This window comes from Arvicanthis niloticus, chromosome 12 (assembly GCF_011762505.2).
Source record: "Arvicanthis niloticus isolate mArvNil1 chromosome 12, mArvNil1.pat.X, whole genome shotgun sequence".
NCBI lineage: Eukaryota > Metazoa > Chordata > Mammalia > Rodentia > Muridae > Arvicanthis > Arvicanthis niloticus.
Genome location: NC_047669.1, coordinates 40917338 through 40942952, shown reverse-complemented (window position 1 = coordinate 40942952; position 25615 = coordinate 40917338). Strand labels below are relative to the sequence as shown.

The 25615-nt window shown below is 38.7% G+C and overlaps 1 protein-coding gene across 1 annotated transcript in view; it reads right to left on the bottom strand.

Moving 5' to 3' along the window:
* Nucleotides 1–2999: 2999 nt before the first annotated feature.
* The window catches only part of Impg2 (interphotoreceptor matrix proteoglycan 2), a 73323-nt gene continuing 50707 nt past the window's right edge, over nucleotides 3000–25615 (bottom strand). The window contains exons 13-20 of the mRNA XM_034514969.2: nucleotides 22081–22408; nucleotides 19615–20900; nucleotides 18506–18725; nucleotides 14465–14675; nucleotides 12417–12605; nucleotides 11321–11528; nucleotides 9383–9462; nucleotides 3000–6009 (exon numbers count right to left, since the gene is read on the bottom strand). Of these exons, the coding sequence (XP_034370860.1) occupies nucleotides 5997–6009; nucleotides 9383–9462; nucleotides 11321–11528; nucleotides 12417–12605; nucleotides 14465–14675; nucleotides 18506–18725; nucleotides 19615–20900; nucleotides 22081–22408 (2535 nt within the window). The 3' untranslated portion in view covers nucleotides 3000–5996. The remainder of the gene's footprint in view (nucleotides 6010–9382; nucleotides 9463–11320; nucleotides 11529–12416; nucleotides 12606–14464; nucleotides 14676–18505; nucleotides 18726–19614; nucleotides 20901–22080; nucleotides 22409–25615) is intronic.

The window sequence follows — 25615 nt, the reverse complement described above, 5'->3', positions numbered from 1 at the left end:
CCATTCATAGTCTTAGCCACTCATTATAGAAAGCAGTGAACAACTGTTTCATCAACCAAGGTCTGACTCTTTCACAGCAGGAGTTTCCTCTCTCTCCTAGTTAAGGTTACTATTGCTGTGATGAGACACCATGACCAAAGCAACACAGGAGGAAAGGGTTTGTTTAGCTTACACTTCCAGTCTCTCGTTGAAGGAAGTCAGGACAGGAATTCAAACAGGGCAGGAACCCGGAGGCAGGAGCTGAAGCAATGGTCATGGAGGGGTGCTGCTTACAAGCTGACTCATCTGCCTACTTATAGAACCCAGGACCATCAACCCAGGGATGGTACCGCCCACAACAGGCTGGCTCCTCCCACATCAACTACCACCAACCCAGGGATGGTACCGCCCACAATGGGCTGGCTCCTCTCACATCAATTACTAATTAATAAGATGACCTACAGGCCAGCTGGATCTTACAGAGAAATTTTCTCAACTGAGGCTCCCTCCTCTGATAACTCTAACTTGTGTCAAGTTAACATAAAGCTAGCCAGGAAAATTTTTGTTGAGTTTTCCAAGCACCTAACATTAGGCAAAGCTAACACTTGTTTTCTAGGAACTCAGAACAAAATAGATGTTTCCAAATATATGTGTGGCACTGGGGGGCAATGAGTCCTGGAGGAACCCAGCATGAAGGGTTCTCTCATTAAAGTCTTCCCCTTGATATACCAGGATGTATCTGCACACCTTAAATTAGAGAACTAAGTTTCTCCTCATAGAAATCTATGGACCCAAACTAGTCACTGGTATGTGCAGAACAATAAACCTTGGGTCATATTTTTACCTGTGTCCTTTCAATAGTGCCTGTATTTTAGTCTCCAAAACACAACATAGACACTAAGAAAAGATATAATCACATTTTATTTAAACATTTCAAGGATGAAACAAACACCTTCTCTATGCATCATAATTACAATTTTATCAACACCTGCCCCAGAAGCACCCCAAATTTTGCCCCTTCCTGCCAAAAGCATATTTTAAGGATCTTAGCCCTACTGCCTACACTAGACATCTTTCCATCCCTATTTCATTCTATAGTGAAGAAACTCTGGAGCTTACTTCATCTAGGTGTTGTGGTCCAGGGCACTCTGTTAGATCTTCCTAAAATACTTTGTTATGACAGTAGATTGTCTAATAAAATACAACAGATATAGATACGTAAATCTTAGATCTTAAAATCTTTTTAAATCTCTGCAAACATATTCTTAGAATTATTTGTAACAATAATCTAGTTTATAAAGCATGTCTCACTAGTGAGTTCCTTGAATACAATTAGTAACTTGCTTGCTAATCGTAAAATGGGTATCTACATACAACAGACTATCTCAAGATCATTGAAATAATGATTATTGTAGACTAGTTCTTTATTGATTGCTCTCAAGTCTTCAAAATAAATAGTAAAACATGACCCCAATGTCAAAGAATTCTGTTTAGTGGGAAGCCAGTGGTGAAAGTTAAAAAGTCACAACCTACTCTTGGTGAGTATTAAAACATAAAGCATATAATAGCACAGAAAGGTATAAGAGGAATTGGGGAGCTTGCTGGTACCTCACTGACAGGTCCATGTGCTAAAATTACATGTTCTTCCCTAAATCTGCCAAGATGAAATACCATATTCACCAGAAATTACTCTTTCAGAATAATAAAAACTTTCCCAGAAGCCCACGTGCAATTTTGTGTTACTTGTAAAAGATTGATTTCTTAACATCTATTTTTTTACAATAACATGGATTCACTCATTCTAATAAGAAGGAGTTAGACATTGTTGGTAAAATCTCTTGTGTACTGTATGCAGGCAACACCTGTTAATTAAAGTTGATAGGCCTGTAGCTGAGCCAGGAAATCAAAGGTGGAACATCCAACAGGGAGGATTGGGAGTCCATGAACAGGAAGGAGGACATGCATGAAACCTGAGCAGAGGTAACCAGCCACATGGCAGAACTTAGATCAGAATAACTGGGATATTAATTTATGAGATGGTTGGGGAACAGCCAAAGCTTATGGTCTAGGTAGTTGTAAATGTAATTTGAGTCTCAAGGTTGTTATTCAGGGAGCCTGGGGCCAGGATTAAAAACTCGGATCTTACAGGATATGGTGAAAGATGCGTGAGGTTTGGTGACAAGGTAAGTTCAATGTTACTTCATGGGCCCAGTCCATCAAGAACTAGCTTATAGGATATGAATGCATAAAGCCCAGAAAGTGGTCCAGCTTGGTAAGGTCTAAGCTAAGAGTATGGGCTTTTCCAGGCCTTAATCAGGGTTTCAAGTCAGGCTATTTATTACTCACTATTTCTTCTAAAACTGGGTCACAACTTAATCAACAGATGGTTATTGGGCCAATTTCTCTCATCTTGTGTTTTGTTCAACATGGTTCTTTTAACTGTAATTACAACCACCTTTCTTCCCTTTTTAAACATTTATTTAGAATTTTCTCTTGTCCTCATACCAGCAAGACATTATGCAAATACAAAGGAGGAAAAGCCTGCTCACTAAGATTTCTGGTTGCCAACACATTACACTGCTCATAACTGTTAACTGTTGACTTTCCCCTGCCTTTCCCATGTGGCCATATTTGTGTCACCTGTTCTCTTTTAACAGTCACCAACTGTTCCTCTCCTTGAAAGACTGGTATCTAGCCAGCCCGCCTACTCTTTCCTTAACCATCACCAGTCTTCATTCTGCTGATGTTTTAAGGATATGAGGAAAAACTGAAAGTGTTTCATAAAGTTCAACAGAAGCCAAATCATCCCTCAGTGTCATTAACTATCAACACAATTCAGACATCAACTGGGCTCCATATTCACTCACGTCTGATTCTCCTAAATCCTTACTCCACTAAGATCAAAGAATCATTTTCATCTCTACATGGCAGTCACACAAAGGTATCTTTTGTGTGAATGGTGCTTGCAATTCAACTGTTGCTAAGAGATGCAATTGTTTTTCTAATTGACAAACAAAAGGCAAGGGCTTGAAAGACATGTTTATTACTAATGGATACATCACAGTTATATATACATGAGAATCAAAGGGTCCTTATACACACATAAAGTCTTAAATTTTTATTTCTAACCAACTAATATTATGACTAGAAGTGTTCAAGAGAGTAGTATAGTAAATTGGAGTTGTTTGATCCCACATTGAATAAACTGTCATAAATAAAATGAAAAAGAATAGTATGCCATTAACTATACTTCATATTAAGTATATATTAGGATATGTACATCACTACGTAGGAATCATCAAGTAGTCCAGACATATATTTGTACCCATAGTCTCTTATACCATGATTTTTCTCCAGTTAAGCCCTTAATCAAATACAAGAGAAAAAATCAGGATTACTAATCATTTGGCCTAAGCTTTAGTAGTAACTATGTAGTTGAGAGATGTGTTTTAGTCAATGGTTTTAGTATCCAGTGGGGTGTGGTTTCACTTGTCTCTTGTTGACTTATAAGAACCGTCTACATATTACAAAATGCATGAATCAAAGAAAGTTCCAGGCAATTTTTTTACATCACCAACTATGTCATAATACTGTCCCATCTCCCCACCTCTAGGCAGGGTGCTTTGCTGTACACAATGCTCTCAATTAAAGGATTGTAACATTTACATCATTTTTCTGCATTGATTACACACTAGGGAATAGAATGAACTAGAATCCTGACTCACTGCAGCTGGGTTACTAATGAAGGCTGGCCCCACCTATTTCTACTTGGAATCATTGGAAACATTTGGGGAGGGAGGGAATGACCCATACTTTTCTTGGCTAAAACCTCTCAATTTAATAAAGGTAAGTTAGTCTCCTAAACCATTGTTTTCTTCTAAGTAAGTTGTCTGTTCTTCCTACTCAGTTTTTGCTGATCTCATAACTAGTGAAACTTACAGTCAGTGATTTAAGAAAACTAAATGAACCAGATATTTTATCCTGCAGCCATTTTATACCTGGTCTGGAATAAATAATGAACTTCAAGAGAGTTTTTGCAAACATGAAAGTGTCTTCATAAATAGCTTGAATTAACAATGATCTATTTCCTATGTATCTTTAAATTAATCATCATGATTAATTTGCCTTGACAGTCTAACCCCCAAATTACCCATCTAAAATAACCATAGGTGAAAAAGAGACAAACTTCTTTTTTAATTTCTATTTATAAAGTATGGGGTTTTTTTTCAACCGAGACAATTTTTTAAAATATCTTGCTTTGTCCAGTTATAATAGGTGAGATTTCATCTAGACAGTGAGCATTATACAAAGAAGCAACGAATGATATCACTGACATTATGTGAGGTAGGTATGTGCTGTTATCCAAATTCCTACACCAGAAAGTACAGAAGATACTAGAATTGCCTGAGACACTATTGTACCTCAGAAGCAGTCAGGGAACATATTTAAGTAATGAGTTTGCCTGTCAGTCCATCTGAAAAGCAGTGTCCTGGTATTTATCTAACTCAGCCCTTCACAGTCCCATGATTACTTTTGCCTAAGACAAATAGAAACCATGCAAACTTCATGCATGGGTACTATTCCTGAAAGCTTAAAAAATAGGATACCATAATCTTTTGCTTTCTCTGTTGTCATTAACCAAAAGCACCTTTGGGAAAGTATGGTGGTTTGAATATGTTTGGCCCAGGGAGTGGCACTATTTGGAGGTGTGGCCTTGTTGGAGTAGGAGTGGTCTTGTTAGAGTAGGTGTGTCACTGTGGGCATGGGCTTTAAGACCCTTATCCTAGCTGCCTGAAAGCTAGTCTGCTCCTGCCTTCCTTTGGAAGAAGATGAAGAATTGTTAGCTCCTCCAATGCCATGCCTCCCTGGACGCTGCCTTGCTTCCAGCTTTGATGATAATGGACTGAACTTCTGTAAGCTAGTCTCAATTAAATGTTGTCCTTAAAAGAGTTGCCTTAGTCATGGTGTCTCTTCACAACAATGGAAACCTTAACTAAGACAGAAGGGAAAAGTTTATTTGGCTTACAGGTTATAGTCTACCATAGAGGGAAGCCAAGACAGGAGTTTGAAGAAGAAAGCACAAAGGAAAGTGTTTATTGGCTGGTTTCTTCTAGCTAGGCTCTACCTTTCTTATGCAACTTAACTCTCCAACAACCCTGCCTGGGAATAGTACCACACATAGTGGGCTGGGCCTTTCTATATCAATTAGTAATCAAAAACTGCCCCACTGATATGCCCACAGGCCAAGCTGATGAAAATAATTCCTAATTTACTTCCTCTTAAGGGTGCCAAATTGATGACCAAACTGTGGCACATATTGACGTAACTAATTTAAAAGTGTTGTGGTCTTGATTTATGTGCTCAGGAAGCTCAGAACTAGTATAGAAGCAAGCATCAAACATAAGCAAGACACACTGCAGCTAAAGACTGCCTAACTCAGCAGCCTGTTCCTAAAGCCTAATTTTTATTTAGATGAATATTTGACTTTAAACTATATTCAAATTGCTTCAAAGCTTCCTCTATCTGGTTTGACTTTAACAAGTATGTTACAAAACAGTCAAGTTCTAAGGTTTACTCTTCATTAGTCTCACTTTATGTTCTTACTAGAAAGCCTGGGCCACAGTTCTTAGAGATGCTCTCAAAAAGTCAGACACAGAGAGGCACTGCAGCCTCAACTCCAAGGTCTGGCTTTAGGTTTTCGGTTTGGTTCTGTTTTATGTGTTTGCTTTTAGAATATGTTACGAAATCAGAGTTTACACTACTTTAAATGTCTTTCACCACATCTCTGGATGTAGAAATAAAACTCATCACATTTTTTTGCTACATTCCAAAAACTTAAGCTGCAGTAGGAATGAGAAATGCGTCCCATATTTACTTATTTATTCTTCAATGCAAACTCTTCTTCCAGCAGGGTTCAAACTCCACATTATTTAAATAGCAGAGGTAACAAGCCTTCTCCATCTCCTCCAACATTCTGATTGGCGTCAAAAAAAAAAAAAAAAAAATGGGCATTTACATTAAAGCTCCTCCCTGCCATGAGAAAATAAAAGGTAGTTAGCTGGGAAAGCAATAGTGTACTGAAATACATTTCTACCGTAATGTATAACCAAGCTACATGCCTAACATCACCCATGCTTACCTTTTCTTTACAGATTTTTTAATACTCTTCTAAATATTTCAATCCTCTACAATGCCACATGTTTTTACTGAATCCTAAATTAAACCCATTAATACATTGTGGGGCTGTTTAGTAGCTAGCAACTCCTAAGTGGAGACTGCATATCCTGTTTTGATTGTGTGCCTGAGTGTTTTCTTTTTTTTTTTCTTTTTTTTTATTGAATATTTTATTTACACTTCAGATGCTAACCCCTATCCCATGCCCCCTTTTCCTTTTTGCACTGATACATTTTTTTTAACAATGTTAATCAAAGGCTTTATAAGTTTGGTAATGCTCAATCAGAGGTGTAACCCAATACCCAACCTAGATATATCAACTATCTTTGATTGGTGGAGATAGATGAACATCTGCCTTTCTGTCTCCCCCCTCTTTCTCTCTCTCATCATCTAGCTTCTCCTCTCCTTCTTCTCCTCCTCTCCTTACTCCTTCTCTTCCTCTCTGTACTCCTCCCACCTTAGCTCCTCCTACATATCACCATTCCTGTTAAAATAAAACTTTTCTCTCACAATACAATTAGAGCATAATTATGCCAACTTGTACCAGTGAGATACAAGATAGTCCTAAAACCCAGTCCATCATTTTGTTGAATAACCAGAACCTCTGCCATCTACCCTAACTAAAACACTTAGTTCTGAACCTGGCTTTTCCTTGGCTTTAGAATGAATGTCAGCTGAAAACCATCCTCTCAAATCTTTTCTCTCAAGGTAAATAGCCAGGATTGGCTATGAGACTATAAGTTTTCAACCCCATCAGAAATCCAGAATGACTGAGTTAACTATAATTGTGGGAAGCACAAAGCATAGCTTCTAAAACTTAGCCAATTTATAGAGACTGCTGAACACCTGGACAGTCCCTCTACTTCAAAACGTTGGAGCATCTGTTTTTCCACCTTCTGGCCCAGGATCATCTGACAGACCTTAGTGATGCAGAATTATTAAGGGCTGATTACTCTGTCTAGGCAGATATAATCAGTCGACTATTCTGCAAGTGTGTCCTTTTCTGCACAGTAATTTGTCTGTAGATGACAAGAGGCAATTCTTGTCTAGTGGCTGTCTCACCACAACTGTAGTAACTCCAAAGATGCTCAATTTCTTCTTAGAATTCAATACAGGAAGCTGTCAGGAGCAGACAGGTCTCTAATCAAAATGAACATTAATACAGAAATGTTTGTCATGTCAATTCTGTGGACTTTCTGACATTTTGAAAACCAACTATCCATGTAAGGTAATCTGGACTGTTGCCTGTTAACTACACTCAGCTATTTCTAAATAAAACATAGAAAACACCCTAACAATAAACTCCAAATCATGAATTTGCTATAGTCCCTTAACTCACAGTGCCTGAGTGTTTTCAAGGTTGTTCCCTGTGAGTAACGCTGACTTTTCTTTTTTTAATCTTTGACAGTTTCATACACTATGTAATGTGTTTTAATCATTCTCTCTCTCTCTCTCTCTCTCTCTCTCTCTCTCTCTCTCTCTCTCTCACTCACACACACTACTCTCTCTTATCCCCTCTCACTCCTATCAAACCCCTTCTTCCCAGAATCCCCCCCCTGCTATCTTCAGCCGTTTTTTGTTTCTCTGTGTACCACTGAGTAAAGCTACAGTTGCTTGTAAGGGCATGAGTGGAAGGTTCTTTACTGGACTATGAGCAATTCAGCAGTGGTTAGCTCACTGAAGGGAATGACACTCTCCATGGCAACCCTTAACTGCCCATAATCCCTCAGAGATGGGTGGGGCCTTGTGAGACCTTCCTCCCATGTGGAGCCTCCCTCTGAAGAATGTAGGGTCTGGATCCACTGGCCTTTGTTTCAGAGAATATTCTTATTTAAATCTTCATTTCATAGATCCTTTTTTCAAATACTATGCAGTCCATCAGAAGTAGAAGCATGTAGTCACAATCCTTAATTAGAATCACTCTTTTCCTTCCTTATCTTGATCCAAATCTGAAACATTTTATTTACTTATTTATTTACTGGATAGGGTCACATTATGCAGGCCAGGCTAGCCTCAAACACTCAACATCTTGCCTCAACCTTTCTGAGTTCTGGGATTACAGGAATGTATTTTCATAGCTTAATCCAATACAATTTTAATTCAGGAAACACACTCAGGCTAGCACCTTTGAAGGACTTACAAAGGATCTTGGGAAATAATGCAACAACATTTGTGTTCTTTCTATTGGCTACTACTAGAATAGATCAATAAGCCTTGTGTTGGCTCGAGCTGCAGAGATGAGTGGATATCCCGACTTGAAAGTCAACTACTGGTGTGACATCATTCAGCACAGTTGTCAGAACCTTCTCAGAGAGAATTTTAGAAGCATTGCCACCATGAATATGAAATTTAAAAATCATCTTACTCAGTTTCTTTGGTAGCAATTTTTTTTTTATCAGAGAGAGGCTCTGAGTGAAGGAGCTGTGTGTCAAGTTCTGTTCAAGGCCTTGGTTTTTATTCTGACCATAATTTTTTACAAGAACATATGAATTCCTCTGGCTTGGGACCCACCCATCAGGATCCAGAATGACTGAATTAGAATATCAGTTTGCAGTGTTGCCCACCACAGTTAGCTAATGCCCATAGACTCTCTTTACAGGATAGTTTATCTTTATAATCTATATTGTAAATCCTGGAGAGTGTAATCAGAATAGAGAATTAATTACAAGCACTTTCCCAAGACATATGACTAAAACAAGTAGAAAGAGACAGAATGAACCTGGTAAAAGCAAAGGTCGTGCTTTAATAAAACATGTGCTTCAAAGCCTACTGAAAGTGTATGTAAAGGTGGAGATGGAAGATTATGTTGACATATGGGAAACTTATGGATACTCCATAGAAACCATCTAGGAAAGACACTTTATAGTAATGGATTGCTAGTGAGAACAATGATAGGAAAAAAGCAATGATAACCCAGCCCAAGGCTCGAGGCCAATATCAATGTGTTAGTTTTTAATCTTCTTTACTGCATACTGTCAATACCACCTCTTAAGTAAAAATCATTTCTCCCAGGTTTCCCTTTTTCACATAAGAAACATGTATCTTATCGAGCCATTTGAAGACATAAGTGGAATAATCTCTGGACAAGCATAAACTCTGAAGAATTTAATTAAGGTTAGTCATTAGCAAGATCCCTGACACATGGGCAGTATTTACTTGCTTATGCTGGCAGCATCACCTTTAAGGCAAGCAACTAAAGGTCAGTATTGGGGGCTGTTGCAATACTTACATTTGATGCTCTCTCACAAAAGCTGCAAACTCAGGATCGTTAGCATAGAGTTCCAAAATCCTCATTCTCTCTTGAATTTCCTTAAACAACGAAGAAAAAAAAGGACATATGTTGCACTAGAAAAACCTCAGCAGCCTTTTAAAGTGAATCTAATTATTATAAAGAATTGTGAGCTTCTGAGCTACCCAAGAAAGAGCTGTAAGAAAGAAACATCCCTTTAGCAAAACAGAAGGCTCTATATATACTGTTCTAGGTGCCATATGTATGTACTAGATGCCAAATTGGTAATGTGGTAGAGCACTTACTTAGTATGCACAAGGCCTTGGGTTCAAGTCATAGCAACACTACAAAGAAAACTATTTCTCTATAGATAGTATGTAAACTGTTCTAACTCTAGCATATGTTCCTAAGGAAAAAAATGAATAATAACAAAGAATTTTCTTTTTCTTTTTCTTTTTCTTTTTCTTTTTCTTCTTTTTTTTTTTTTTTTTTTTACAAAACTCAGTAGTTTATCTATCATCAAATCATCAAAGAATGTGATGAGGAAAAAATAAGAGAAAAAAATAATTTGCAATATCATCAAATGAATCAATAAAATAAAAATTGTAAATATAGTAGTAAACTTAACCATGGTGGTGAAAGATTTATACTATAAATATTATGAAAGCATGGCTATAATAAACTAAAGATGGCATTCATAAACAGAAAAATCTACTGTTCAGATTGAAAGACTACTGCTAGATGTTTATTCTTTGACTTCTGAGTTTGGATTCTTCATCTCTTTCTAAGCTTGCCATAACTTTATTATTTTTTATTGGATATTTTATTTATTTACAATACAGATGTCATCCCATTTCCCCATTTCCCCTCTCTAAAGCCCCCTATCCTATACCCCTCTCCTCCTTTATGCTTTTATACCATTTTGATTACATGCATGTATTAAGGTCTGTTCTAGGTTGAGGGTCTGGCAATACAATAGATGCAAATAGTCGAGGAACAAGCAAGACAATAAACAAATAAGACAAATAGTCAAAGAAAAGGCAAGGTATAAAACCCAGTTATGTGAACACTCCCGTGATCACTGTTTCTAAAGGCTTATCAGGATGACCAAAGTATCTGAGCCTACTTCCCTATCCTAGCCCAAGGTCATTTTCATGTGTGAAACCTACTTCCTTGTTCTAGCCTAAAATTTAGATTCCTGTCTGAAATTACTTCTAACAAAGAATTTTCTAATTATGGAAAAAGAAGCCCCTGTGTAGGGAATAAGGACCAGCTTGAAGCTCAAATTTAAATGTCCTCTGCAAGATTCTGGTTAGTCAACAAAATGTTGGACTGGGTATTAGGACTATCTTGTACCCCACTGGTACAAATTGGCATAATTATGCTCTAATTGTATTTTGAGAGAAAAGTTTCATTTTAACAGGAAGGGTGATGTGTAGGAGGAGCTAAGGTAGGAGGAGTACTGAGAGGAAGAGAAGGAGTAAGAAGAAGAGGAGAAGAAGGAGAGGAGAAGCTAGGTGATGAAAGAGAGAAAGAGGGGGGAGATAGGGAGGCAGATGCTCATGTATCTCCACCAGTCAAAGATAGTTGATATATCTAGATTGGGTAGTGGGTTACACCTCTGATTGAGCAATACCAAACTTATAAAGCCTTTGATTAACATTGTTAAAAAAAATGTATCAGTGCAAAAAGGAAAAGGGGGCATGGGATAGGGGTTTTCTAAGGGGGGGGAATGGGGAAAGGGGATAGCATCTGAAGTGTAAATAAAATATCCAATAAAAAATGGAAAAAATGTCCTCTGCATATTCTGGGAAATATCACCAGGTACCAACTAATCTAAATACTCTCCATCATCTATCTCTCTTGAAACCCATGCATATAAACACATACATGTTCACATAGACCAGCAATGCAGCAATGACAATGGAAGTCTCCTACCTCTTTGGAAAGGTCACTGCTTTCGTACATCTGTCTGATTTCTTCTCTGCTCAGACCACCAATCACCTCTTCACTAGCAGACCTATAGAAAGAGTGTTGGCTATAGGGTTTCTCATAGTGTTCACATCCAGGCAAGTGGCTCTCATATGCAGGGTTGAACTTCATAGCATCCTCAACAGATGACAGGCTGTCAGGCTGCCTGCATGAGCTGCAGAAAAATGCATAATTGATTAGGGATCTCCTCTGGATGCTCAACTATGTGAAATGCTATTTTTCTGGGACAAGGTTTCTGTTGGAAAAAAGGAAGTGGACACCTATGTGGGGCCAGAGGAACCATGAGAAATGTCTCAATTAGTCTCAGGTGTCACCACTGCCCCCTGCTTCATTAATCATAGTTCCCCCCAGCACCTGACACTCAATAAATGCTGGTTGGAAATTACATCTGCTAGTGGATAATATTTCATTAAATAAACATGGCTCTGTCATTCCCAGAGCAACACCTATGAAATGATCGTGTGTAACCACATAGAAAATCTGACCAAAATTCAAATACTAGAGGACCTGGGCCTCAACTGAATTCAACTCAGGTCCATTATCTGAGCAGTGTTTGCTATACCATGACTTCTATTAATTCTGATGGTGCAAAGAATTTGTTGGCCTCTGCCCAAGACAAGATCACAGTCTATTGAAAACTCGAGTGGTCCAAATCTTAAGAATGATAGAAATGTGTCTTGTTGCTCTCAGAAGGACCCCAGAAGGGATATCTCCTAAACCATGTCAGAAGTGGGAGAGATTTTAACCAAGATAATTGCATGGGCCTCCTTGACCCAGAACATGTTTACTCCCTGGTTACAAAGAGAATCACTCAACTTTCAAGACTCATCACCCCTGCCAAACCTAGTTCAATAATCATCTAAGCTTCTTGGCATCTCATTCATAGACAACTTACGTTTCTTCAAATGCAGCATCAGTTTGAAGATGTTTTCATTCAACCTCACAGCCCTTTTTGCTTCTGCCCAGCTCTTTGCCAAGTATTTGGCATGTAGTAACCAATGAGTAAACAGGTATTTGGTTCCATTAGGAAGCACTTACTTACCTGGTGCGCCTCTGCCTTTCTCTCCTGACATTCTGAGCTTGAAGTGTCTTCATGAGGAAGAAGAGAACAGCAGAAGCAACAAGGAGAAGGCTAAGCACAGAGACAATAGTGATGCCTATGACAACGGGCTCAGACACAAACTCTTCACAGTGTTGGCCTCGATACCACCAGTTTGAACCAACCCGGCATCTGTAAAAACAGGACAAAACTCATGGTCTGAATTGCTTTGCTCAAAATGATAGTAAACTGAATGTTCAGTGACATGGGAAAGGTAGATATATAAATTCTAATGATGTAAATCTTCATTAAGGACTTGAAGGGAGTACTGGGGCTGTAGCCCAGTAGTAGCATGCTTTCCTAGTACACATAAAACCCTGGGTTCCATTCCCAGCTTAGCAGGAAACATAAAAATTACCTTGACATTCGAGTTAAATGAGCATACAACAGAAGCCTGTACACGGCACCCAACTCGACCAGTAGATCTTGAATGACTGTTGTTAAAAGGCTAATTAACATTTTAAAGGCTTAAAAAACATATTACATTCAGCCTTTTCACTCACAAGTAACAATGGAATGTTAGCTGCCTAGGAAGGAAGGCAAGCGTCACCCAGTCACAATTACTAATAGCTCCTAGAAGGCAGCCTTTTACACCTTACCTGCCATCTCACAACCCCAAAGAGATCTTCAAAGTTCTGAGGCCACAGACTTGTACAAAAAAAAAAAAAATGTCTTCAACCCCAGAATAGTGAGCAAATCACTGCTTTACAAAATAATGTTAATTTCCCTGGGCATCAAGAAACTGTAATCCGTTAGTATTCTAGTTTAACCTTTATATCTATTAAATATATATTTTATTTATACATTTTATAAATATAAATATATAAATGTTTATATATTAAAACTTTATTAAATAAAGGCAGTTGGATCACCTCCAGCTGTTTTCTATTTGGGATATCTATGGCAATGTTGACATTCACATATTAATGTCTTATTTACATTCCTCCTGCTTATTCCCAACATTCCTTTCTCTTTCCATCACGTATCTGTTCTTATGTGACTGAAAGTCAATATGTTTGGGGGATGTTTTGTTTGTTTCGGTTTTTTGAGGGTAGTGATCAGAAAAGGGTGGTCAGTCTAGCTGGCTCTGTGCATCTGCAGCTACCACAGTGGTTCTGATCTTACAAGTGGTTCTGTGTTGCAAGAAGCACAGATTCATTAAGAGTAAAGTCAAGGGACTAGAAAGATGGCTTTTGAACAATTAAGAACCAATATTGGTTCTTACAAAGAACCAATATTTGGTTTCTACAAAGAACCAATATTTGGTTCCTAGAACATACATATCAACCATCTGTAACTCCAGTCCCAGGAAATCTAATACTTTCTGACGTCTGTAGGAACTACACACACACACGCGCACACACAGTGATTAAACTTAAATGTGGGCAAACACTCAAACACATAAAATAAATAAATCATAAAAGAATAAAATCTGCCAGGCAGCAGTAGTCTACACCTTAAATCCTAACACTCAGGATGAAGAGACAGAGGCAGGTGGGTAAGTTTGAGGACACCTTGGTGGTCTACAGAGCAAGTACCAGGATAGCCAGAGTGACATAGAGAAGCACTGTCTCAAAAATAAAAGAGAGAAAGGGGGGAGGGAGAGGGAGAGAGAGTGAGAAGAAGATAGCCCCCTTTCTTTGAACTTTTACATGTGAAGTGCTGATTTTTCATATATATTTTACATAAATGATGATGATCTCACCATCACTGGAAACAACACACAGAAATCTTCAGCTGATCCAAGTGTTCTCAGTAGGACACACTCAGAAAAAAAAATGTAGCTTCCTTACAGCATAACATAATCCTAATGTCTACGTGATTCAAGCCTATTAAATGACCCAGTCTTCACATGAGAATTAGACAGCATCCAACTGATCTCTGAAACATAATCAACATTATTGTGATTGCCCTATAATTATACTGTCACCCATTTTCTTCAGGCGAAGTATAAATAACCTTTAATGTCAAAATCCTTAACTGTAACATACCTACAAATGGCTCCATGTCCGGGCATAATGTCACACTTTCCGTCATTCAAACAGAAGTCAGGCTGTAGATCACAGAGACTTTGACAAGGCAGCTCATCCACACTCAGGTACCCAGGGTAGCATTTGCACTTTGCTTCTCCACTCCACGGATTTACTAAACACTCAGAAAATTCATTACAGGCCTGAAACTTGCAAGGGTTGGCATCATCACCTAAAGCATCAAACAGAGAATCACTTAAGGAAAGTCAAAGCACAGGAACTGGGATACATGAAGAAAGCTCCTCCCTCAAAGCACCATGGGAAAGCCCCCATCCTGAATCATAAAGATGCACCAACACCTGACTAGTACCATGGAAAGTTTTGACTCCTCATAAATCCATTTGTTTATGTTAGATTTCTCTAAAACCTGGAGCCAAATTATTAAAAGTTATGGCCTGGGCAAGCCTCTATACATAGAAACTTTAAAGTCATTACCAGGTAACTAGAGATCTAAATTCAACACAATTTTCAAGAGCTCTTTATTTCTACCAAGCCATTCAGCTATCGGCCACCTCTACTCTACACACACTGTTGTGCTCCTGTCCCATGCTGTTAACATGAGACAAGAGCCTAGAAAAAAATGGTGATGTCCTCTTGGGTGGGGATATCCTAGAGGAGCCTCGGAAACAATCTAGATTTGTGGTAACTATTGATAGAAAAATCATCCATGTCTTTCCTCATGCCATTCTGGATAATATGTTGTCTTCAGTAGCTTACTGTTTCACTGGCAGGGGAAGAAAAAAAGACAAAAATAATAATAATTAGGACAGTAACCGATCAAAAGTGATATGAGATGTTAACCAGGGATGGGTTTACCATGGTCCCAACATGTGTTCTTCCACGGTGAATAGCAATGAGTGAACAGCAAATGGGAAAATGGTAGCAGAGATGCTGAAAATTGAGCTTAATAGGCTGGGAATGACCATAGACATCTGCATGATAAAGTATGAAGTTTAGCTGGAAAGGATCAAAAATTAGCAGTCTCTTCATTTCCAGAGAAGTTATTTTTTTAGATCAGTAAATAAGTTTCATTGTTCTAGAGTTTAAGATGATGTACACAAGACCATGTCCTTGGGGTTCAGGAAACCTGCATCCCTCTCAGCTGTGTCTGGAGTGACAGGACATACAAAGTTAAATTGGGCCATCTCGATATTTGCTCCCACTCTGAGCCTCTGAATGTGATCTTTCATCGAAATAGAGACTTTACAGATATAATCATGTCACAAAGAAGTCATAACTGGGTTGGGCTGTGACATCCATGACTGCTACCCTTCTTAGAGAAGGGAGGACTGAATTCAGTGACACAGTCAGGGAAGATGGTCACATATAGTCAGAGGCAAATGCTGGACTAACAAGCTAAGGAATACCAGAGATTTTCAGCAAATACAAAAATTACGAAAAAAATAAGAAAGCATCTTTCCCCGGAGCTTTCAAAAGAAGCATTCCTCCACCGATGAGAGCAAAATTTTTGGAAACACTGAATGTGAATAAAGTTGGGTAAAACACAAGTCGTGCTTACCATAGTCAATGTTGACATAAAGCAACAATAATAATTTAAAATATACATGTAGTACAGAAACTTGATCTGAAAAACTTTTAAACTTTATGGCTACTCTATGGGAGTGTGGGGAAGAAGATAATAGAATCTCTTTTCTTTAGACTAGACACTGTAAGGCAAATATGCTCATCTATTTTAATCCTTTTTGAAAAGAAGTTGACTAGAAGCTTAAAATATATAGCTCAGTGGCTGAGCACCTGCCTAACGTGTGTGAGCCCCAGAACTTTGAAAGTGGGAGGGGTATGCCATGACAATAACAACAGTAAGTCATAACTGCTGACATTTGTAGAGCTAGTGACATGCTTTCGTATATTTGTTTAGTCCCAAGACTTTGCTTTATTAAATATACAGGTTGGATGATAGAATGTCCATTTAATATATGAGCGACTTAGAGATCAAATGGCTTGTCTAAACTCCTGCAAATGATAAATGATGGAGTAAAGGCAAGAATTCTTGGCTTAATTTCTTCTTCCACACTCCACCTGGCAAAGAATGTGCAAGCGGCCTCAGAGAGCACTTGTGACAGGAGAATTGGATATTGGGAAATTACCTAAGTCATGTTCCTCACTTGTGATGAATAACAGTCCTTCAACAATTTCAAAGGAAACAATGTTTGCTTTTTCTCCCTGCTTAAAAATGTAATAGGTCTCATTTTTTTTTCAAACCAGTTTGAGAATGACAGGACTACAGAAATATGACTATAGACATTCTACCTGATTCCTACTCAAAACCACCATACCCTAATATATGGAAGGGAAAAAATAATATAAAATTTCAGACTACTGTCATATTCTCTTCATCAAGTTCTTCCAAACAAAATCAGTGGTTCATTTAGTACATTCACAACATTTTCAAATACCTTTTCGGGTACTTTAAGCACCGTGCTAAGGTCTGACTAAGTGCTTACTACAATAGACAAATTCTCAGTCCTTACAGAAAGTGCAAGTGGGAAATGGTTACTAAGCACCACTCACACAAGTTAACACACAAGCTAAACTCTGCAGAGGAAATAAGCATACTGTTTGAGAGAGACAAACATTACAGGTCCAGCATAGAGTATGGGGATTGCTAGAAGCAACATCTGAACCAAGGACTAAACTAAATGGTAAGGCGAAAGATTTTGTCAAAGAAGGTAGGAATGTGCAAAGCTTTTAAGGCCATAGAAAGATTTGGGTGTCTGAGGAACTTAAAACACACATTTGACTGGAATATGGTGAGCCAAAAGGTTAACTTAACTGGATAATATTGGGAAAGAAGTTGTGGTTCAGGCCTTGTGGCTACGGAACCAGGCAACCATTGATAGACAAACAGCGGCCAGGTAAAATCTTTTAAAAGCTGATTTGCAAAGAGTGATAGGGCTGCTGTCTGAAGAACAGGTGGAGGTCCCAGAGCAGTAGGAGAAGCAATCCACAGGAGACATGATGCTCACTTGGATATACCAGTAACCATGGCGACAGAGATAAGAGCCTAGATCTGGGATATTTTAGAATTCAGTATTAATATAAGTTTGGTGACTAGTTGAAAGTTAGGTTGGCAGAAACTATAGAATTAAGAGTGGCTTTCCAGATTCTCTAGGTTTCTGTCCTAAGAAGCTGAAGAGATAAATATTCCATTGGTTGAGAAGTGGAAGCACGGGTTAAGTGGAGAATGGGAAGATACACAAAAGAAGAGTTCACTCTTAAATACCTTCAACGTAGCACATACAGAATACATCAAATACACTCAAGCAGGGATTGTCAAGCAATTCAATACTGCATCTGGTGCTTAGAAGAGAAGCTTCCTCAGTGCAGAGAAATATGAAAAGTGATTACATATGTAGTACCCTGTTGGTATGAGGCTCAGATCTGTAAACCCAATAACTTCAAAAGATGAGACAGGGGATTGCAAACTTAAGTACATTGCTTGTACTGCAGAGGGAGTTCAAAGACAGCCTGGACAACTTCCGTGATCCTGCCCCAACAGGAAAACACTGAGCTGAGGATGTAGCTCAGTGATGGTTTGTCTGGCATGGGGAAGGCCCCGAGTTCAACAACCAGTACCACACACCAAAATGCAGAGTGATTTTTGCATAAAACTTAGAGAGAATCAATTTAAGAATGTAAAGTGTTTGTCTATATATAGCATCTATTGAAAGAAGAAAGAACACATTTAGGGTCATGACAATATAAAAATAAAGCAAATGCAGGTCCCATGGATAAGGGAAAGAGCAGGAAAGAACGTGTTCAAAGGAGATTGGGGGTGGGCAACAATGGTACCACTGTCTACTCGACATTTTGAGCTGTCCCTGAAATGTTTATTTTGCTAATTTTCAAGATGTGGGACCTTGTATGACACAATACTTCTTCATACAAGTGTCTGATTTACTTTGACTGGATGAAAAGGAAAACACAGAGAATACTACCTAGATTCTACGAAGAAACCTCAGTGATAGGTACTACCATTACCTGATTCCACATCCAGGGAGTACTTATCAATATCCAGGTTCATGGTTTGGTACGCAGTGGTACAAAAGTCTTCCAGAATCATATACATGGCATTGTTGACATTAGGAGGGACAGACTCTGCAAACTTCACTCGGCTATTCACCACAATGCTGCCATTTCTGAAGTTCAGGATTTCTAAGTTCTGGAACCCTGACAGGTTTGACTGGAGATAGGGAACCAGCTGCAAATGACAAAATGGTCATATTTACTGCCAAGGCTTACCATTTTGTTGAAAACATGCCAGAAAGGCAATAAAATATATGAAGGCACACTCGTGTGAGTTTTTCCTTTTTAGTATGTATTCAACAAAATGCAAAACCTTCTGTTCCTGGAGGACAACAGGTAATAGTAATGAGGTGAAAGAAATGAAGTATCAAATTTTGTTCATGTGTATAACTAGATTTAACACATATATTATTGTATACATACATACCACGAATGGCTCTTCCCCACAATATTACATATATACAGATAATACATAAAATTTGGGAAGATGAAATGGTGCATGGGTGATGATAAACAGGGACTTGAAATGTAGTTCTTAATGTGAACAAGGTATAATGATGTGTATGTATCCAGTGCCATGAGAACCTTTATTTTATACACCAACTAGAAAATAAATGGTTTAATTGCATAAATTAAGACTCTTATGCGATTTTTATAGCAATGTTTAGAAACCTTATGGAACTTATAAAGCATCGTGGATGGTTAGAACTTGTTTACTGTTTCACTGACGGGCCCCCACAATGAAGATATGAACATCCACAAAAGATGGGTCTCACGATGAGTTTGAGATTTCCTTTCAGATTTTGTTTCACTCTCAGAATTCCTGGCATAGAAACTTCAGCATCTACCCTGTCACATCACCCTGATGTCATGTTTCTGTCTCCAATTCTGGAATTCACCTGTCTTACTCTTCTCCTATCATCTTCAAAGCCAAGACGCTAGCTAAGAATGACAGGAAATTAGTGCCCGTGAAAACCCCATCTCTGGGCCCACACATGGTGTGCTGAGGGTGGGAGGGAGTCACGTATAGTCACTAATGTTCACATTTGTCGTTCTGTGCTTACCAGTTCTAAGAATCTTTGCTCCAGGGCTTTATATTCCAAGGAGTTTTTGTTAAACAGGTCTTCTGAAAACAACATGTTTGTCACTCGGAGGCTGAAGAAAACCACCAATGCTCCTGCAGTCTGGATGTGACTCAAGACACCTCCTTTTGTAGAGTGAGCCACAATAGGCATCTCTGTGTAGTGAACACTGGGAGACATTTCCACATAGCTATCAACCTTGTCATTTTGTTCTTGGGTTAGCTCAGGCTGAGAGTAATCTGTGCCTCCCTGATCTAGTTCTAATGAAATATCCTGGACAGCCATTATTGCTTCATCCTCTAGCTGGATGGAGTTGGTAGTTGGAGGCAATTCAGTGGACTGTGTCATGGAAGCTTTCAACCAGGGTCTGTCAGTGCTCTCTGGTGTACTTGCCAATGTGTCTCTAGACAATTTCCCTAAGGAAGAAGTTCTTGTCCAAACTATATCTAATTCTGGCAATATGGTCCACACAGGCTGCATATCTGGCTTTGCCATGGAAATCTCACTGTCAAGTCCTTTATGACTGGATGATTCTGTTTGTACCATATCTTCCTTTAGGAGAGTATTCACCTCATCTGTTTTCTTGGTGGAAGCAGGGGTTGCTATAGCTGCCAGTAAAAAGGGTGCTTTGGTAACTGAGTAAGAATCAATGTCTGGCACATCTGATGTGTGCTTTGAAAAAATTAGAGACGTAGGTTGAGTTGCAGACTCTACAAAGATGGGTATAGTAGATCCAACATGGGATTCTTCCTCTGTAAAATGTGTGGACCTATCTCCATATCTATGTTCTGAAGGTTCAATAATTTGTTCTGTAGAATCTACTCTGCCATCTATATGTAATTTTTCTACTCCCTCGGTTGGTGATAGTACATCCTGCTCTTCAGACCATGACTTTGACAGTGGTTCAGTGGTCTTCTCTAATGAAGTCTCACTCCATGGCCAATCAATTGCATCTACATTTTCCCCAGACCCAGAACCCAAGCCACTTTCAAAAATGAAGTCGTTTTCCACAGAGGTGTCTGGAAACCAAGGGCTCACTTCCAACTGGTCTGAGACTTTGGAAGCCAAGGAGTCTAAGCCAGAAGGTGTCGTTATGTCTTCAGCAAGGTCTTCTATAACAGAAGAGGTCAGATGTGGTGAGGATGTCAAGAGAGTCATGTCAGAGGCTTCCATGGGTGTTACTGTTTCCTTTGGCACAGGTTGAATTAATGAGCTTGAAGGCAATACATCAATAGAAGCATCTTCTGGTTCTTCAGTGTTGGCTAATCCTTAAAAAAAAGAACAACAACAAAAAAAAAAAAAAAAAAAAAACAGTTTTCCACTAGTCCACTAGTTAATCTACAAAATGAAACCCTAGTTTTCCAATAAAACTAGCTATCTATTTTCTTCAGCTACCAGGGACAATGGTTAACCTTATTATCTATACTACAAAAAGGTATAATTATAAATTTATAGTATGAAATAAGTATTACTGAATGTAATCCCCATCTCTGAGGTGAAGTCTTGATGACTGAAATAATCCTCAAACAGTTGACTTTTCTTTTTTAATGAAAATGAATAATCAACCATATTGAAAATCACAGATTGAACTAGAACACTAGAAACTTAGGGAGAAATTTTTTTCTGGAACTTGTGTTTCTCTCTCTCTCTTCTATGGTTATTATCCATCCTCCTTCAGATTTCCCCCATGTTCAAAATTCCAGACCCATTATATTTATCTTTATTCACCTTCTCTTTCACATATACAGTTCATCCCACAACATAGTTCTCCACCTTCCCAATACTGCAACTCATTAAGACAGTTCCCCCGTGCTGTGGTAACCCCCAACGATAAAATTATTTTCATTGCTACTTCATAACTGTAATTTTATTACTCTTATCAATCATAATGCAAATATCTGTGTTTTTCAGTGGTCTTAGGTGACCCCTGTAAAAGGGTTGGTTGGCCCCTAAAGGGATTACACCCCACAAGTTGTGAACCACTGATCTAGAGTATCAACTAATTCATTTGCATCACTCTATCCCTCTGTGGTTTTCATAGAGCCTATTCTTCTCTTTTCAATATTACTATAGCCTAAATCCTCAGAGTTGCCTCATAATTAATTTTAAGATTTATTGGAATAATCTTCTCTGATGCCGTTCATGACATTAAAGCAGGCAAAGTGTTTTGTTAGTAGTGGTCACAGTGATTATATATTCTTCAATATGACCTTCAAAATATCTTTTTAATCAATCTCCACCTGACTTCCCCAAGTCTGTTTGTTAAGATACAATGATTTTTATTTTCCAGTCTGATTAAATTTGATTCTTTTTCTTCTCTCACTCAGGTTTCACAAGCCATTGTCTCCCTAATGAATGCTACCATGGTTTCCCCTTCACTATAATCTCTTCAAAACCCTTGCCCTCTGATTCAGTAACAGATTATGAAAACTGATTAAAGTTTCTCACCATCTTCTAATATGGAAGATCCAGAAGTCCTTCCCTCAGGAACCACAGGCAAGTCAATCTGAAGCACTGCTGGGGTAACAGAATGAAGAGCCAAGCTGCTACCCCCTAAAACCTCTAGGGAAGAACTGAGGACCACCTTCGAGGGAGAAGCTAACTTGGTTGTAGACACTACATCACCAAAAGTACTTTCTGACCAGAGTTCCCTGCCAGTGGCTGAGGGAGGACCAGAGCTGAAACCAAATGCTGAAATGGTGGTGGTGGTGGTGGTGGTGGTGGTGGTGGCAGTGGATTCATCTGCTGAGAGCCATTCAGCTTGAAGGGTATTATCCTAGAGAGGAAGAGAAAGGTGAAATCATATCATAGAGAAAAGAGAGACATAGAAATGTCATATTGGATAGGAGAAACACAAGTGCTCTTAAAGCAAGTATTCTGGAATCAAACCCCACTTCAGCTAGTTACTAGTCTGAAAATCGACTGAAAACCTGTGTAGCTTCTCCAAGTTCACCTGTAAAAAGGCTGGGTAAAATACCATATATTTAGAAGACTCTAAACAAAGTGAATCCATGAGAGAGAAAACTGGTTCTTTAGCTTTGGATGTTTCATTTTTCTTCTATCTTTTTGGCTTAAATGACTTTAAATACATACAAGTTAGCCATATGTGCAACTTTCTGGCAAAGACCTAAGCATAGTACCCACAGTAGGAAGGAATAATTAATAGTTTTATCCATCATTTTAAAAGATGTTTAATTAGGGGCCTTTATTTTTATGAAAAATATCACCACATCACAATCTTGTGTGGTTGTCTCAAGTAAGAAGCCACACCTATGAAATTGTTACATGCCTCAAAATACACTTTTCTCTTTTCCCCAACTTGATATTAATATAGTGATAATCTTAGTTCAACAGTTGGTTTCAGAAATATAAAGTAGACAAAAACACAACCCTTGAATATTCTATTATTAGCGCCGGGCAGTGGTGGCACACGCCTTTAATCCCAGCACTTAGGAGGCAGAGGCAGGGGGATTTCTGAGTTCAAGGCCAGCCTGGTCTACAAAGTGAGTTCCAGGACAGCCAGGACTACACAGAGAAACCCTGTCTCGAAAAACAAACAAACAAACAAACAAACAAAACAAAAACAAACAAAACAAAAACAACAAAAAAGAATATTCTATTATTAAATCTTATTTTTAAAATACTATGTAAAGGAAATTAAACAATGATGCTAATGGATAAGAGAATCATGACATTTTGTGGGAGTTTATACATTTTAATCTATGCTTGGCCTTAGCCTGAAAAAAATCCTCTTTTAAGATTTCTTTTTTTTTTTTTTTTTTTTTTTTTTGGTTTTTTTGAGACAGGGTTTCTCTGTATAGCCTTGGCTGTCCTGGAACTCACTCAGTAGACCAGGCTGGCCTCGAACTTAAGATTTCTTTAATTTTAGTTTATATGTATAAATATTTTGCCTGCATATATATGATACATAAATGCCTGGTGCCCACAGAAGCCAGAAGAAGGCACTGGATCCCCAGGAACTAGAGTTAGGAAGAGCTGCAGGCAGCTATGTGGGTACTAGGAACTGAACCCAGGTCCTCTGCAAAAGTGTCAAGTGCTCTTAACTGCTAAACCATCTCTCCCACCCCTGGAGTCCAATAAGCTAATTTTGCTGGAGTAAAATGTACAGTGTGAGAGAAAATGCATGTATATGAAGGAGGAAACCAAAGACCATCCTCAGACAATGAGGTACAACATCGAAGGCGGTGGAGAGGAAGAGAAAGATTCAAAGATGGGGGCCAGGGGGGAACACCCTCTTGGGGAATCCCCAATCAGCTTGAATGAGAAGGAAAAGATCTAGTAATCTATAGCATAGCAGGGTGACTGTAGTTAACAACCTGTGATCTATTCCAAAATAGCTAAGGTTGACTATTATCAACATATATAATGATAAACATGTGCTCATAGATCACCCTTATTTGATCATGTCGTTTGCTAGCAAAAACCACATTGTACTCCACAAATACACATGACTATTCCGCATTTAAAAATCTACAGGCTCCAGTCTTCTTACATTGTTATCAATTTCCTGCAGTTGTCACTTCTCATAAAGAGATTCTGTGGGGAGTAGAGAGATGGCTCAGCAGTTAAGAGCACTGGCTGCTCTTCAAGAGGACCCAAGTTCAATTCCCAGCACCTACATGACAACACACAACTGTTTATAACTCCAGTTCCAGGGGATCCAACACTCTCATACAGACACACATGCAGGCAAAACACCAGTGCATATAAAATAAAAATAAATCATTTTAAGAGACAGATAGACAGACAGATGGACAGAAAATGGAGCTACTGTAATATAACTGAATAATAATCCCCATTAGTCAGTGTTTGCCATCCTTGACTCACAGCTATCAAACACTCTGGATACTTCCTGAAAGAAGGTAATAGGAACCTCATGGAATCAGTTATTCCTAATTCTCAAAAGCAGCAGGAAATCTACATTTTTATGTAAAAAAAAAAAAAAAAACGAGTATTTCTAAATAGTATCTAACTAGCTTTTTTTAAAAAAAATCAGTTTCAAAATACATGTTCCTTTTTAAATCCAGATAGATGTTCCCTAGTTGGCAAACTCTGGCTGGTAAAGAAAATCTTGTCTTTTCATCGTGTGTGTGTGTGTGTGTGTGTGCGTGTGTGTGTGTGTGTGTGTGTGTGTATGTGTGTGTGTTTGAGGCTGGGGAGTGTACATGTGGAGGCCAGAAGTTGATGCTGCGTGTCTTCCTCTATCACTCTCTACCCTAGTTTTTGAGACAGGGTCTCTCATTGAACCTAGAGTTCACTGATTAGCTAGACTAGCTCTGGAGACCCTGCTGCACCCCTGTTCCAGCACTAGGATCATGGATGAGTACTGCCACAACCCACTTTTTTATTTTTTATGTTCTTCATGTTTGAGTTGCAGGCACTTTATGGACTGGCCATTATGGTCATCTCCAGACCTTTAAATTGTTTTTTTTAGAATACCATCACAAATATCTAGTGGTCAGGAAAGCCACAGGATAATGTGATAAAGAGAAGCAGAGATGAGGATAACCTTGCCTCTCCCTGCCTCTATACCATGGATGGACGTCCAGGAGAGGAAGTATTGGGATAGGACAAGATAGTGTCCTCATCTTGTATTCCAGGACCATTTCCAAGTTTAACTAGAATATGATCTCCTTGAGGAAGAATTCTATGGAAAACTACCCAACTCTATTTTAAGAATCAAAGGTCAGGGTGTTCTAGACAACTTATCCTAGTCTTTGTTAAAACTGCTTGTTTGTGTAGAACCTCCTCTAGCTATCCGTTCACCTTAGCTGCCTGTGTGTACAGAACCATCGCCCCTCTAGCTGGCTGATGTTAGCTTCTGTTAAAACTGTTTGCTTCAAACTGCTTACTCTGTAAAGCCCTCAGCAGTTGCCAAACAGGATGCCTAGACAGGGTCTCTGCCTTTAAAATCACCATGTCCTAGACTGTTCTGGACACTCAGAGCCACACCTGGGTCCCT